The following is a 16,267-nucleotide window of genomic DNA, read 5'->3' as shown; positions in this document are numbered from 1 at the left end:
CTTTTTTTATTTATGGATTTTATTTATATTTTTATTTACGGATTTTGTTTATTTTTTCCGTTTTTGGTGTGAATTTGTGACAACGGCCATCTTGGATTTTAAAATCAATCTTTTTTTCTAACTTTAATTTCAGCCTCAAAAATCCCTCGATTTGACTCAAAATCGATTGGGATTTACTCCCCAGCCCCTAATTTGTTGGATGTGGATATTGATTGCGCCAGATGGGCGTGGCATTAGCGATTTTGAACCACATGTTGTAGCGCACCGGGGGAGGGGGCAGGACCTTCAGACTTCACTTCCTCCATTTCCTCTTGGGCTGGGGAGCCGGCTTGGTTCTGTGCTTTCTGAAAAAATCTTGCCCAGAGCAAAAGTCCAACAAAAAACCAAAAGCTGATTGAAAAGGACATTTAGCTGAAAAACGCCAATAACAGCAGCTGTTCCATTCCATTCACCAGCACTGCAGTGCACTGATTCAAGACTACTGTTCCTATTAAACTAGCAGGGAAGATTATGTACTTACCTCGTTAATCTTCTTTCTAGAAGATGGGAACATCAGTCTTGAAGCCCACCCTATCAAATGATTTTTAGCCTGCCATTCTGTCTCAGACTTGTCTGAAGCTCTGGACAATTTGCTTCTTCCCTTGGCCTCTAGTTAGTCAGCCTGCAGTTAGCTGAAGGACTATATACAGGTTTTTTTGAACAGCTTGTCTTTATATGACCATTTACACCAGTAGTGGAGATATATTTTTGATGCAGTATAATGAACGGTTCCCATGCAAATTGGGTATGATAGAGATTTGAATTGTGCACCAAAAACTATTTTCCTTTTCCAGGAGTGTGTGGGAATGAACTGTTAACAATATTGATGATGTGTGGAGTTTTTTTCTGATCTAGGATTAGTGTGTGCCCTCTTGATTATAGTGGCTTTGCCTCTCTGAGAGGTGTACACTGAGGTCTTTTTTTTTTCCACATTATTGAGATTGCTGGTGCAGGTTCATTCCCACTTCTCCTGAAGAGAGTTAATACCTACTCTTGCCTTTGAGTGAAGTATCCTATACAACCCCATGACTGTTAGTGCAGGCTGCGTTGAAGTAGGTGACCTGTGTTCTGCCTTGTTATGGAATGTAAAATGTTCATCATTGTTAATGATGTTATTTGTTGTGTTATGAACAGAACAGACTTGTTTCTTGGAAGAGTCCCTGTACTCCCCCCTCCCTCTTATGTTTATTCTCCAGGGTTGACCACCTGCTTTGATATGAACTGAGGCATACAGGACAGCCTAGGGAGAAGGGAGGCAGAGTGAAAAAATTCAAATGAGGCTTTCTGCACCCACCCCACGGATGAAGGTGCATAAACCTACTGGTTAAATTCTGATGTTCCTATCTCCTAAAAAGAAGATTATTAGCAAGGTAGGTACATATGTAATCTTCCCTTTGTTTTAAGCTGGTAGATAGGGTAAGACTATGTACTTCCTTTTTCACAAGGTAACATGGACCTCAAATAAGCTTCATAGAGCAAGTTTATTAGATTCTAACTTATGTTGGCACTGTGGTTACTCATTTAGGGGACCAAATACACATGTTATCATAATCTAAAATATTTATCTTCTGGACTAATATATGGAAATTTATACAGACAATTCTATGTATTACATCATCAATATCTGATGATATTATAATTTTTAAATCACTATCTGTTACTAATAATCTTGATCAATGGCAAAATTAATTACCTAATATTCTACCCTTCAAATGATTCTTTCAAATTGGAAATCAGCCCATTTTCTCAACATTGCTTTTTGGCACTCTAGAGTACATAAATTTGAATGCAAGGCTGCTGAATATTCAAATGGACAAATATTAATTTATAAAATATGGTCTCTTGTTTCACAGTCACCATCTTACCATTAGTGTTCCACTAGCTTGCGCTCCATTTTCTTTGTCTAATATTCTCTTTTTTTATAGTTATACCATATTGGATCTATTTTATCTCTCCATATTATTATTATTCATACTATATGTTGCACCTATTGTGTTTTGTCACATTGTTATGTATAAAATACTCTCAATAAATCTGAAATTTAAAAATAAGACCTATCCCCCTGACTCATATCTTGTTTAAAAGGAGGCAGGATGCATAAGGTGACCATACGTCCCGTTTTGAGATCCCCTGTCCTTTTGTCCCCACACACAGCTTCGGGTAAACCTGGCAAGAAGCAGAGAAAAATGCTTGTATCTAGGTGTGGTATACAGACCCCCAAGACAACTGGAAGACATGGACGCAGAATTAATTGAAGACATAGAGAATATCACTCTACGAGGAGAAGCTGTACTGCTAGGGGACTTCAATATGCCTGATGCAGACTGGAACTCAATTTCAGTGACAACCAGCGGCAGCAGGAGGCTCTTAACCTCCATAAAGGGAGCACGTCTCAAACAAATGGTAACGGAGCCCACTAGGGCCCAGGCGATCCTCGACCTGGTACTCACCAACGGGGAAAGCGTCTCAGAGGTCTCAGTAGGAGATACGCTAGCCTCCAGCGACCACAACATAGTATGGTTCAACCTTAGGAAAGGCTTCCCTAGATCAAACACGAAACAAAGGTACTCAATTTCCGGGGCACAGACTTCACACGCATGGGAGATTTCATCCATCGGACGCTGCAGGACCAAGCGGAGACCGATGATGTAGAAGCTAAGTGGTTAACACTGAAATCAACCATACATGAAGCAACTAGCCGCTTCATAAAATCAGTAAATAAACGACAAAGAAACAATAAACCCCAATGGTTCACCGCGGAGATCTCGCACCTCATTAAGGAGAAGAAAAAAGCGTTTCTCTCCTACAAGCGCACGGAGAAAAGAGAGCGAAAGGTAGAATATAGGACCAGGTCTACAGCGGTCAAAATGGCAGTTAGGGAGGCAAAACTTTGAGTGGAAGAAATTCTTCAGGTATATTAGTGACAGAAAAAGGAACACAGGCGGGATAGTACGCCTTAGAAGACCGGACGGAAGTTACGTGGAATCAGATTCCGATAAAGCCGAACTACTGAATGAATACTTCTGCTCAGTCTTCACCTGTGAGGCTCCGGGACACGGTCCGCAGTTGAAGGCAACACAAAGCACAGAAGACCCGTTTCAGAATTTTGAGTTCACACCAGGTGAAGTTTACAGTGAACTGGCAAGACACAAGGTGAACAAAGCCATGGGACCAGACAATTTGCACCCAAGAGTGCTCAGAGAATTGAGCGATGTCCTAGCGAAACCGTTGGCTGAGCTATTCAATCTCTCCCTAAGTAAGGGGAAAGTTCCCCTGGTCTGGAAATTAGCTAATGTCGCTCCTCTGCATAAAAAGGGTTGCAGGGCAGAGGCTGCGAATTATAGACCGGTGAGTCTCACATCAATAGTGTGCAAACTCATGGAAACACTAATTAAAAGCAAATTGGACACGATCTTGAATGAATGGAATCTTCGGGATTTCAGTCAGCATGGATTCACCAAGGGTAGGTCCTGCCAATCCAATCTCATCAGCTTCTTTGACTGGGTAACAAGAAAGTTGGACTTGGGAGAGTCTTTGGACGTCATGTACCTGGACTTCAGTAAAGCTTTTGACAGTGTCCCACACCGCAGGCTGCTAAGCAAGATGGAATCGATGGGGTTAGTAGAGACACTAACTGCATGGGTCAATGATTGGCTGAGTGGCAGACTTCAGAGGGTGGTGGTTAATGGTACCCTCTCTTGGTGGTTAATGGTACCCTCTCTAAAACATCGGAGGTGACCAGTGGAATGCCGCAGGGCTCGGTCCTGGGTCCACTCCTTTTCAACATATTCATAGGGGATCTGACTCAAAGGCTTCAAGGTAAAATAACACTATTCGCCAATGATGCCAAACTATGTAATATAGTACGTGAATGCAGTTTACAGAATTATATGGTGCAGGACCTGCTTACATTGGAAAGTTGGTCCTCAACCTGGCAGCTAGGCTTCAATGCTAAGAAATGTAAGGTCATGCACCTCGGAAGCGGAAATCCATGCAGGACGTACTTCTTGAACGGAGAAAATTTAACTAGGACTTCAGCAGAACGAGATTTAGGAGTAATCATCAGTGCAGACATGAAAACTGACAATCAAGTGGAAAAGGCTTCATCTAAGGCAAGGCAGATATTGGGTTTTATCAATAGAAGTTTCGTCAGCTGAAAGCCTGAAGTCATAATGCCGTTGTACAGGGCCATGGTGAGACCTCATCTGGAGTACTGTGTGCAATTCTGGAGGCCACATTACAGTAAAGATGTGCGCAGAATTGAATCGGTTCAGCGGACGGCCACCAGGATGATCTCGGGGCTCAAGGGTCTCTCGTACGAAGAGGGACTGAACAAATTGCAGCTCTACACTCTCGAGGAACGTAGGGAGAGGGGAGACATGATCGAAACATTTAAGTACCTCACGGGACGTGTCGAAGTGGAAGATGATATTTTCTTTCTCAAGGTACCCTCGGCCACAAGAGGGCACCTGCTCAAATTCAGGGGCGGAAAATTTCATGGCAACACCAGAAAGTATTTCTTCACAGAGAGAGTGGTTGATCATTGGAACAAGCTTCCAGTGCAGGTGATCGAGGCAGACAGCATGCCAGACTTTAAGAATAAATGGGATACCCATGTGGGATCCCTACGAGGGTCAAGATAAGGAAATTGGGTCATTAGGGCATAGACAGGGGGTGGGTAAGGAGAGTGGGCAGACTTGATGGGCTGTAGCCCTTTTCTGCCGTCATCTTCTATGTTTCTATGGGATGCCAAAATGTCCCATTTTCAGGGACAGTGCCCCTGAGCTGTGCGCGGGGACAACGTGACAGGCAATCGCTTCCTGTCCCTCCCTGCCGTGAAAAAAAGGCCTCCCTCCAGCACCTGATTAAAAAAAAAACTCTGGTCCGCCGCCACTGCTAATCGCGGCACTGAAGCCTTCTTCCCGACGTCAATTCTGATGTCAGAGAGCATGTTCCGGGCCAGCCAGGCAGCGATTGGCTGGCCCGGAACGTCCTCTCCAATGTCAGAATTGACGTCTGGAAGAAGGCTTCTGGGCCGCGATTAGATCTATGTCATAAAATATTGGCTTGCTAGACTTAGCAATGTGCTTGGAAAAGTAAGATTTCTTAGCTAGCTTAAGTTGGAAAGAACAACATCTGCAGTAATTTTTGAAGATGGTCAAAGATACTGAGTTTTGGAGCTTGCACCATTAGTGTTCAGCTTTACAAGTTTGTCACAGAAGGAGGGCTAGCCCATTGTGGAACATCGGAGAAAAATGAGGGTTCAGCGTAAAGTTCCAGCAGTTACCCATCTCATCAAGATTCAGACTGAGGATATTCCCAGGAAAGAAGATGAAAAAAGAGGAACAAATAGAAGAGTCCTGGTGGTTCATCATGAAATAGGATATTGTGCCATCTTGAGGACCTTAGGGAAGGAAAACCAAACGAAGCATGGAAAGAGAATGTTATTAGAATATGGTCTGTGCACGGTAAGGGAAACGATCGAAAATGTAAGACAGACAGAGAAGTGATCTGTTGAAGTAGGATTAAGTCAAGAGTATGATCTGCACGCAGAATGCATCAGAAAGTGGACAAATTACAGAAGATTGATGTTGTTTAGAAATGACAAAAACACTGATGCCTGAAGATGCAGAGCAGTGTCAATGTGAATACTGAAGTCCCCAACCATGACAGAACCTAACTACCCCAGATTTCAAAAGAAATGGAAGATTTTTCATTTTGAGAACATATGCTCCATCGATACATAACAAGTATGCTCTTCCACAGCAACTTACTCAGCATTTCACCCTTCCAGAAACCACGAGTTCCCTCCCCAAACTCTACATAACATAATCGCACCAATCTACTTGTACATATCTCTGTACATATTTCTGTTTGTACTTCAAACTGCTGTACTGTAATTCTGACAGCTCAATGTTTCCCTCTACTGAATGATTTACTACATCTACTATCTCTGGTAAGTACCCTCAGAGTATACTGTTTATTTATATTTCATTGTTGTAACAAACTTGATTCTGGCTGGCCCGGAACGTTCTCTCCGACATCAGAATTGAAGTTGGGAAAAAGGCTTCTGGACCGCGATTAGCAGCAGGGAGGTAAGCGGCGGCGGTGGACCAGGTTTTTTTTTTTTTTTTTTAAATCGGGCGCTGGAGGGAGGCTTTTTTTTTTTTTTTTGTGCACAGCAGGGAGGGAAGGAGGTAGACAGGCAAGCAGGCTGGCTTCGGAGGTGGGGTGGGACAAAGTCTGGAAGGCAGTGAGGGGGACATGGGAAGGAGGCACTGGGGGCATAGGAAGGAGACACTGGGGGCACTAAGGACATAGGAAAGAGGGAGGGAATAGAAAGGGACAATTGTTGGGCCTGAGTGCAGAAAGAAAGAAATGAAAGAAAGGATACACAGTCGGAAGGAAACGCAGCCAGAGACTCATGAAATCACCAGACAGCAAAGGTAGGAAAAATGATTTTATTTTCAATTTAGTGATCAAAATGTGTCAGTTTTGAGAATTTATATCTGCTGTCTATATTTGTCTATTTTTCTATAGTTACTGAGGAGACATTGCATATTTTAAAGTCATCTGCCTTGACATCTTTGAAACCCCCAAATATAAATAAGTAACATTTTCTCTGCGTATAGTGTGCTTTGTAGTTTTTTTTTTAATTTTATGGTTACCATTATGAATTAAGATATTATGTGTACATGAAAAATGAATGGAAGAGATTGGAGGAGGGATTGGAGGCGGGGCTAGGGCAGGATTGGGGGAGAGACTGACAATTAATAGATGCCCCCCTTTAATGAAAAAAATAAATGGTCACATTAAGGATGCAATGTTGGCTTAAGGACAGAGGCTTAATGGCTCTGTGGTTAGTGCTGAAAGAATCTATTCTTTTGTAGTGGGATGCAGCAGCACATGCATAGGAGAAAAGGATGGATGCCCAAAATTTGGGTGGTGTGGGCCACTGCATTCAATATCCCTATGCTACAGGAGGTGGGGAGGGGGAATGAACAATGTGTTGGACTTATAATAAATGTGCAGGTTAAAGAGAATGTTTGTCATGTACAGTAGGCCAGACATTGCCTATAGCCAATATATTTGACGTCTAGCCTGTCAGATATGGACTACCTGGCTCTAGTACAGTTTTGTTGCCAGCTGTACACTTGTTTTTGTATTTTTTTTTGTTCTTATAAAGGGAACTTTTTAGTAAAATATAACTCAATGTGACTTCCTGCATTGCATGGTTCTGTTGGTGTGTTTCCATCAGCCACAGGAAGAGCATAGGATGTATGTACAAAGGGATGCAGAAAAGTTCTCAGCCCAACCAAAAAAGAATAACGTGGGTATGGTTAAATCAATGTTCTGAAACAATGTCAAAACATAGAATTTTTTGTTTCTGCAAATTGGCACTTAACAAACTAAGATAAGTCTTTTCAGGTACAGTGGCAAAATAACGCTCAGAATTTAGAAGTTGGTTGTTTGGGCTGAAAACTTTTCAGCACTCCCTTGTGTTATCACCTTATTTTTTTCCTTGAACATATTTACTGGCTGATTACGTTTATGCATGATTTAGTAAAATACCTTTGCAGATTTTTAGAATTGTGATTTCCAAACTTGTTGTGGGAAACCCCTTAACCATTCATTTACCAGGAAATCCACAATGAATATGTACGAGTTAGATTTTCATGTGTTGTCTATATTGCATAAAAATGTATCACATATGAATTCACTGACTGGTAGATAGTTCCATGGGGCAGGTTTGGGAACTGCTTTAAAATAAGGAACAGATGTTTAACTTAATTACCGTATTTTCACGCATATACTGCGCACCCGTGTAAAACGCGCACACGGGTATAGTGCGCGGGAAACCAAAATTTATGTAAACAAATTAATATATAGCGCACACGCGTATACCGCGCATGCTGCTCCTTGAATTAAAACCTCCTTCTGCTGTCCCGACTCTCCTCTCGCAGCTCTGCCCTGAATCACAGCCCTGCTCCTGCCTTGACGTCCCGACTCTCCTCTCGCCGCCCTGCCCTCTGTCCCGATTCTGCCTGTCCCCCCTTAAAGGTCTGCCTGTCCCCCTTGAAGTCCTGTCCCCACCCTGAAAGCCTGATGCCCCACCCCGAAGGACCGCTGGCCCCCCCCACCCTGAAGGACCGCTCGCACCCCCAACCTGAAGGACCGCTCGCTCCCCCACCCTGAGAGACCGCTCGCACCCCCACCCTGAAGGACCGCTCGCACCCCCCCCCGATGTCCGATTCATCCCCCAGCCCCTCCCGCACGGAGAAGCAGCCTACCGTTGGTTCCCGATGCCAGTGAGCCCTGCTGCTTCCTCTACCAGCGGTCCCGCCTCTTCTCTGAGCCCTGCGCTGCTTCCTCTGCCGCGGTCCCGCCCTTTCTCTGACGTCAGAGAAAGGGCAGGACCGCGGCAGAGGAAGCAGCGCAGGGCTCAGAGAAGGGGCGGGACCGCCGGCAGAGGAAGCAGCAGGGCTCACTGGCATCAGGAACCAATGGTAGGCTGCTTCTCCGTGTGTGGGGGGGGGGGGCTGGGTGCGAACGGTCCTTCAGGGTGGGGCATCAGGCTTTCAGGGCTGGGGGATGAATCAGACGTTGGGGGGAACTATGTAAAAAAAAAATTGTACAACATGCTCACGCATATAACACGCATGGTTATGCTCGGTTTGTAAAATCGTGTATAACGCGCGCGTTATATGCGTGAAAATACGTTATATGATGCCATTGAGTGTATGAATTCTAGGTGCAAGCTTAATTTTCTTTCAGTATTAATGACTGTACTTTCCTACACAATTTTCAATCAATATATTTCAGAATTTGTTAATGTTTGCAGTTCTAGTAAAGCTCAAAATAGCTTTTACTGTACATATCTTGTATGTTTTTTTTTTCTTTTGGCAGGAAGACACTTTTCTCTGCCTAGCCCACACCAGGTAGTAGTGTTCTCCATGGAATGTGTTGGTTTTTCCAAAACCCTTACAGCAATCAATACTCATAGTCCTACCAGCCCTGCAGGCAAGATATTAGTATTAGTTTTAGACTTAACCCTGCTATGCATCTTTGTGATTTGGAGGTATGCAGGAGAAAATTTGGTTTATTTTCAGTTTGCAGCGATGAGAAGAATGTTTTAAACATTTTCTTTGGCATCTGCTATTGTTATGTTGTTGTGTTTAACATTTACCAGTATGGATTTCTAAGTGTTTATCCTCAGCTCAAGAAAAATTGGACACTTTTAAATTATACAGATCAACAGTACTAGGTCATAAGTTTATGTATGTTAACAATACAGTACATCAAAAAAACCTCGCGTATCAATTTGGTAATTTTGTGATTTAAGTATCTTTTCCCAAATTCCTATGTGAAAAAATCTTTAAGTATATAAAAATGAGCAAATCTCTAGCATGAAAAGAAGACCTCAGAACTTTACCTTGTAAATGGTTTCACGTCATTTTTAATCATTCCCAAAAAACTCCTTAAAAATTAATTATTCTTCTATAAAACGTAATACTTCAAACCATGTTCATAAACAAGAAAGCAAATTGATACGTGGCACATTTAAATTTTGCCTACAAGAATGGTCTGTTTATGAATCAACAACATTATACTTGTATATCCTTCTACCCTTTTCAAATAAACAAGTGCAGAGTAGAGCAGGAGGTAAATATAACATACTACAACTACTCAAGTTATCCTGAAAAATTAACTTCTTGAGAGTAGTGTTTGCTAGGTCTATATTAGCAGCATTTGAGCTGCACATCATTACTGCACTTATTTAAAATGAACAGTTAGAAATCCATTCATGTTACAGTTTTTCTAAGCTGTACTAATTACTTTGCTGAAATCATGATATTTCTCATAGTTCTACCTAGGAACATAAATCTATGGGTGACCCCATTATTTTTCAAATGCTTTTTATTTGCCTTTCACTAATTTGACAAAAAAAAAAAAAATTTTTTGAAAAAGAAACATAAATGTCAAAACTGATTTACCTATTACATACTCAGAAAGCAATAATTAGAAATTTATGGAAATAGTTCACTGTAATGGTGAGGGTGATTGATAAAAGAAAATTTAATAAAAAGAAGAGAGTTGGAAACTTTCACCTTAATATTTCATCCTATAATCCACAGAATCTATCATTTATCCTTGCCGTAACATTCTTTGCATCAAGGAAAACCTTAACTAGTAGGATGGCTCAAAAAATAGACACATAGAGGGGCATAATCAAAACATATGTCTGTCTGATATGGGCGTATGGTGCTAGATGCCCAAAGTCAGCAGTGGGAAAATGCCCATTTTTGAAAAATAGGTCTAGATTAGAATATTTTTTTCCCAAAAATCGTCTATCTGAATATCCAGGCCAATGGGTTGTCCAAACCTCTAGGACGTCTATCTTTATACCACATTTTCAAACAAAATTTCATCTAAGTTCCAAACACCCAAAACAAGACCATTTGGACTTGGGAGGGGCCAGCATTGTAATGGACTGGCCACACAGATATGGCAACAGAGTAGTGGGGCACCTTACAAGGCACTGCTGTGAACTTCACATAAAGGGTGCCACATAAACATCTCACCAGAACTCCCTTATAGGTTATGGTGAGCCCCCCAAAACCCACTATACCCACCTGTCTAAAACCCCAGTAGCCCTAATGGCTGGAGGTGGCACCTATATGGCAGTAGAGTAGGGTTTTGGTGAACTCGCATATAGTGGTTAGAGTGGCTTATGGGACTTGCTAATCCTCTCTATGGTTCACTAACCCAACCCCCAGGCTATTTAAGACACCTGTGTACAGCTCTACTAGGCTTTCCTATTTCAGGTGCTGATGTTCTGGAGACGGGTATGTACTTTTTTATTCTGATCTTTGTGGGAGGGTGAGGGGGTCAGAGAAAACTGGGGGAGTGTGTAGGGATCCTTACTTTATCTCTGCAGTGGTTATCTGGTCACTTTGGATACCTTTTTAGCACTTAAACCTGCTTTTACATCGTCTAACTCACAATGTCCAAGTTTCATCCAGGATGTCTAGTAAAACATTCCATTATCCCTGCAGCATGTCTTAAGTCTTTGTAGGCTCACATCCCGCCCACATACTGCCCTAACCACTCCTTCAGATATGCCCCTTTCAGTTCTGGGTGCACAGCGGCATTCAGAGGCATAATAAGTCCTGCTACATGAACAGAAAGTCAGTTTGATTATCGGTACTTTGTCATCCTATCTATTAGGATGTGCAAGTGCTGACTTGGGTGGATTTTTAGACATTTTAAAGTTTTGATTATGAGCCCCATAATGTACTCTCAGGAGAATTGTGCACTCAACAAGGAAATCTAAGCTGAAATATTGCCTTGAAGGCGATTACTTCCTGGCAAAAGACCAGCAATTTCTCTTTCCCCTCCCCCCAAATAAAGGAAGCAAAGTACAAATGCATAACAATGCATAACAATTTTTGAGATTTATTGATTTTGCAGTGTATAAAATATCCAAGAAAAGATATTGACAAGGTTGTAACTGAGTGTTTTAACTGAGTGTAGTAACTGAGTGTTTTTTTGTTCAAATTTATGTATTAATTATCTCAAGATAACAATACAAATACACCATAGTTGCTGCAAATCATAATATCATCTAGTGTTTTTCCACATATTCATCTAAATAAGACAAATTATTTTGTGATTCTAGTTTACTATTAATTTGTCATACCTTCATATTTCCTATAGAAGCACAGTAAATTCTACCACACATTAACATCGAGCATTGCAGGACAATTCTAAATATTAGACTTTTAGACAACATAAAATTTAATAGATATCTGCCTAAGAGGCTATGGGAGCCTCAGTAATTTCCAAATCACTATGCTAAATGGCAATGGAATCATTAATCTCAAGACCAAACAAATTCCCTTCCAACTTCTATCTAGAGTTGCTCTGAAGTTTCACAATAATAGTATGGATGAGAGAGTATACCTGTCTTCACTGATATATCCAACATCTATTATCTTGAATCTCAGCAATTTAGCAGTTAGCACTGGAAACCACAGTGTTCTACGTATGTATAATAAAATACATCATTGCATCACATTCTTATCTGTTTAGTCCATACCCAAGACCATTTTTCCTCAAATCTCTCTAATATACTTGTCAGGTCTAAGCTTTCAGAGGAGACATTTATCACACATTTCTTGGGGAAGTTATGGGCACTTATGGAAAGTTGAGTATTTCCAAATTTAAGTATCTGGTATAATCTTCTAAATTTTCAATTTTCCTATGTACAAGCATTTTCTCTTAATTCATATTTTCTTGAAAATGTGGTTTGTTTGGTGTTTTCCTAGCAAAAAAATAAAAGGTGCTGATACTCAGATGCAGAACTATTGTTAAGGGATGGGGATGATCATCAAGATTAATCCAACAATAGCCACTCTCCTTATAATCAGCCTCAAAATATATGAAAAAACAGTATTTGGAAATATTACACCAGTCTTTAAAACATACCAGTGACTGAGAAAAGACAGCAAGCTGGACTGCTATAAATTGTACTCAAACACTACACACACACAAAATACCTCACCTTCATCACGTACTGTATGCAAATTATGGATAGATACCTACCAATTACAGAATAAAGGACCACATGTTAGAAATAGAAATGTGCAGTCAAAAACTGAACTGGAATCTCAAGAAGCAGAAATTCATTAAGCATACATAAATGCATTTCCTTTGTACCGACGTAGAATAGCAATTCATGTGTTCTCAAGTTCTTATATTGTTGTCTAGACAGCTTAGCCTCTGCACCCTGTGCCTCACACTTTTTGCAGGGGCTGAGCTCTTAATGTGTTGGGTTTACAACTCCTCTTTCTTCAGTATTGGACTACCTTCTCCATTTCTTCAACTCTGGATTTAAAACCACTTTGGTTAGAGTTCACCGTAGTGCTATTAGTTCTTACCATGCTCCTTTCAATAATAAACCATAAGCTGCTCATTCACTTGTTTCCCGATTTATGAAAGGACTCTTGAACTCCAAGCCTCCACTAAAATCGCCTCCAGTTATCTGGGATCTCAGTGTAGTCCTTACAAGTCTGATGAAGCCATCATTTGAATTATTGGCAACTACTCATCTTAAGTTTCTCACTTGGAAAGTGATCTTCTTGATCTGTCACTTTTGCTCATCGAGTGAGTGAACTACAGGCGCTGATTTGTGATCCACCATTTACAGTATTTCATCACGATAAAGTTAGTTCTTAAAACTCATCCTAAATTCCTTCCTAAAGTTAAGGAATTTCACCTAAATGAATCCATTGTGCTACCTGTATTCTTTCCAAAGCCTCATTCTCACCTTGGAGACACTGCTCTTCATACATTGGACTGTAAACATGCCTTGGCTTACTACATACAGAGAACTAAGCCACTCAGGTCTTCACCTCAACTGGTCATCTCTTTTTGATCCTAACAGGTAGGGTCTACCTGTAACCAAACAAACTATTTCCACGTGGTTAGTGACCAGCATTTCCTTTTGCTATGCTCAGGCTGGGCTGCAGCTCGAGGGTCATGGTACAGCACACAAGGTCCAATCTATGACAGCATAAGTGGCTTTTTTGCAATCCACTCCCATTGAAGATATTTGCAATGCAGCTATTTAATCCTCAGTTCATACATTTACATCTCAGATGCCTGTTTCAACCAAGTAGTTTTACAGAATTTATTTTCTTCCTAATAGCCAACTCTCCAACCATCCCGTTCAGTAAGCTAGGGAGTCCCACATGTGAGAATATGCTGCCTGCTTGTCCAAGGATAAAACACAGTTGCTTACCATATCTGGTGTTATCCAGGGACAACAGGCAGATATTCTCACATGCCTCCCACCTCCCCTGGTTGGCTTCTTAGCTTGCTTATGGAACTGAGGAATCGCGAGCTGACGTCGGGCAGGAAGGCACTCGCGTGTGCGCGGTGCAGGCAGTCTCAAAGCTTCTTAAGAAGTTTAAAGTGACAGTACACTTTTAATTCTGTCCTTACCAGGCTTTATAGTTGACGTCACCCATATGTGAGAATATCTGCATGCTGTCCCCGGATAACACTGTGCTTTACTTCTGGTTAAGGAATGCATGTAGTGGCCTCCTTTTTGAGGTGGTAGAGATAAAGACAGTATCTGAATTCAAGAAAGCTTGGGACAAATATAGGATCTCTAAGCGAGAGAAAAGGGTTTTGCAAAACTGGAAGTAGTTGGTCTCTGACTCATATAGCACAAAGACCTGTTTTGAGGATACACAGAGCAGTGAGAGTGAAAAAAAGATGCTCCTGTTGTTTTGCAAATGGTTTTATACTTCCGAGAAGGTAGGAGGACTGGAAAGGGAATGTGTGGGAAAAGGAGGCTGTAAAAAGAAGATGGGTAAGAGAAGCGAGCTGGAGGCTGAATAGGGGGCAGGTGGGAAAAGAAGGTTGGAGCTAAGGACTGAAAGGGGGTAGGTAAGAGAGAGAGGTTGGGGGCTATAAAAGGACTGGTGGGAAAAAAAGGCTGGAGCCAGGGGTTGCAAAAGGGGACATGAGAGAGAAGGGAACTGTGACTAGAGGGTGTGTGAGAGAAGGAACTAGGAATGGAGCTTGGGGTACACAATGTGCAAGGAGTATGAGGGGGACTGGGGATCGATCCGGGGTTTGGAAAGGGGGCTGAAGAGTGAGAGAGGTGTGGGTAAAAGGTGATAGGGAATGGGAAGAAGGTAAGGGACAAAGGAAGGGAAAAATGGGGGTAAGCCAATGGGATTGAAGCTGGAGAAGGGATAAGTGACTCCCCTCTCCAGGAAAATAGCTGGGGTTGGTACAAGGATGAGAGGCAGAGACAGATAAGCTGTGGAGGAAATCTGATATCTTGAACCTAAACTTCATGCATGTTTATCTCCTTCCTCCACCCACTTTACAAATCGTCACTTTTTTCCAATCCATTCTTACCTATTTCTGTATTTCTTCCGACAACCCCATTATCCTAGGTGACTTCAGTTTACATCTAGACATAACTTCATATCCTTTTGTAAAAGAATTTCTCAAATTCGCCTCAGACATCTCTCTCTCCCCCATTTTCTCTGGCAAAACACACACTGCAGGACACACTTTGGACAAATTTACCCTCAAACATTTTTCTACTAACATATCCAATCAAACCATCTTCCCCCCTACCTTGGACTGATCACTTTTTACTGACCTTTTCTTGCTTTATGACATCCAAATATACCAACATTAGTCCAACAACAATTGTAAGCTGCTGTGACCTATTGCACTAGCGGGCTATCAAGTGAACAATAGACATAGGTAATGTCAATCTCCAACATCATAAATTTGTCAACTTTCCATTCCAAAATCAAACCTTTGCATTCAATAATGCGTTACTCAACATGATAGATTCAATTGCCCCAATAAAAAAATCTCTTACTGTTCCTCTATAAAAATTAAAAAAATCAGAATCCTGGTATGATTAAGAACAAGCTCTTCTCAAATGTCAGTTGCAATCCATCAAACCTCACTGGCGTAATAACAAATCCTATCATCTTCTTTCTCTATGCAAAGATGCCGCTAGACAATATAAACATTCTGTTTATCAAGCCAAAAAGCAATATTTCTCTGAGAAAATTAAACATGCTAAAAATTCCTCAGTTCTATATTCAATACTTAATAGACTTACCTCTCATCCCTCCACAATTAAAAATTCGACCATCTTACCTTCAGCTCAAGACCTGTCAATTGCATTCTTAAACAAGATTAATACTGTATACAAGTCATTCCCTACCGTTTCTCCCCCTATATAAGATTCTGATGAGACCTCATTTAAAATTCTGTGTACAATTCTGGAGACCACAATTCTGTGTATAATTCTGGAGACCACACCTTCAAAAAGATGTAAAGCAGGTTGTAGTCAGTCTAGACTAGGGCAGTTACTAAAATAGTCAGCGATCATCATAAAGTGTATGAGGACAGACTTAAAGATCTTAATATGTATTCTTTGGAAGAAAGGCAGGAAAGGGGACATATGATAGAGATGTTTAAATACCTACATGGCACAAAGGCACAGATCACCTTTCAGTTGAAAGGAAACTCTGGAATGATGGGGGGCATATCCCCTAGCCAAACTCTTCAAACCAAACTCTTCAATCAAACTCTTCCCCAAAATCTATAACCAGAATATTCCTTCCCTCAACGTTATGTAATAATCTCCCTAATTTGTATGTATTGCTATTGATATGTAAAC

At 41.3% G+C, this 16,267-nt stretch overlaps 1 protein-coding gene across 2 annotated transcripts in view; it reads left to right on the top strand.

Annotated features, from left to right (window-relative positions):
* DMXL1 (Dmx like 1) overlaps positions 1-16,267 on the top strand; it is a 367,266-nt gene that overhangs the window by 239,826 nt on the left and 111,173 nt on the right. The window contains exon 29 of one of the 2 annotated variants that reach the window (XM_033929038.1): positions 8,947-9,060. The exons of the other annotated variant lie outside the window; for it this stretch is intronic. Coding sequence (XP_033784929.1) covers positions 8,947-9,060 — 114 coding nt within the window. The remainder of the gene's footprint in view (positions 1-8,946; positions 9,061-16,267) is intronic. 2 annotated transcript variants of the gene reach the window in all.

The sequence above is a fragment of the Geotrypetes seraphini genome, chromosome 1, assembly GCF_902459505.1.
Source record: "Geotrypetes seraphini chromosome 1, aGeoSer1.1, whole genome shotgun sequence".
In the NCBI taxonomy this organism is placed as follows: Eukaryota; Metazoa; Chordata; class Amphibia; order Gymnophiona; family Dermophiidae; genus Geotrypetes; species Geotrypetes seraphini.
Note: the sequence above shows the minus strand (reverse complement) of the source record. Positions and strands in the feature narration are given on the sequence as shown.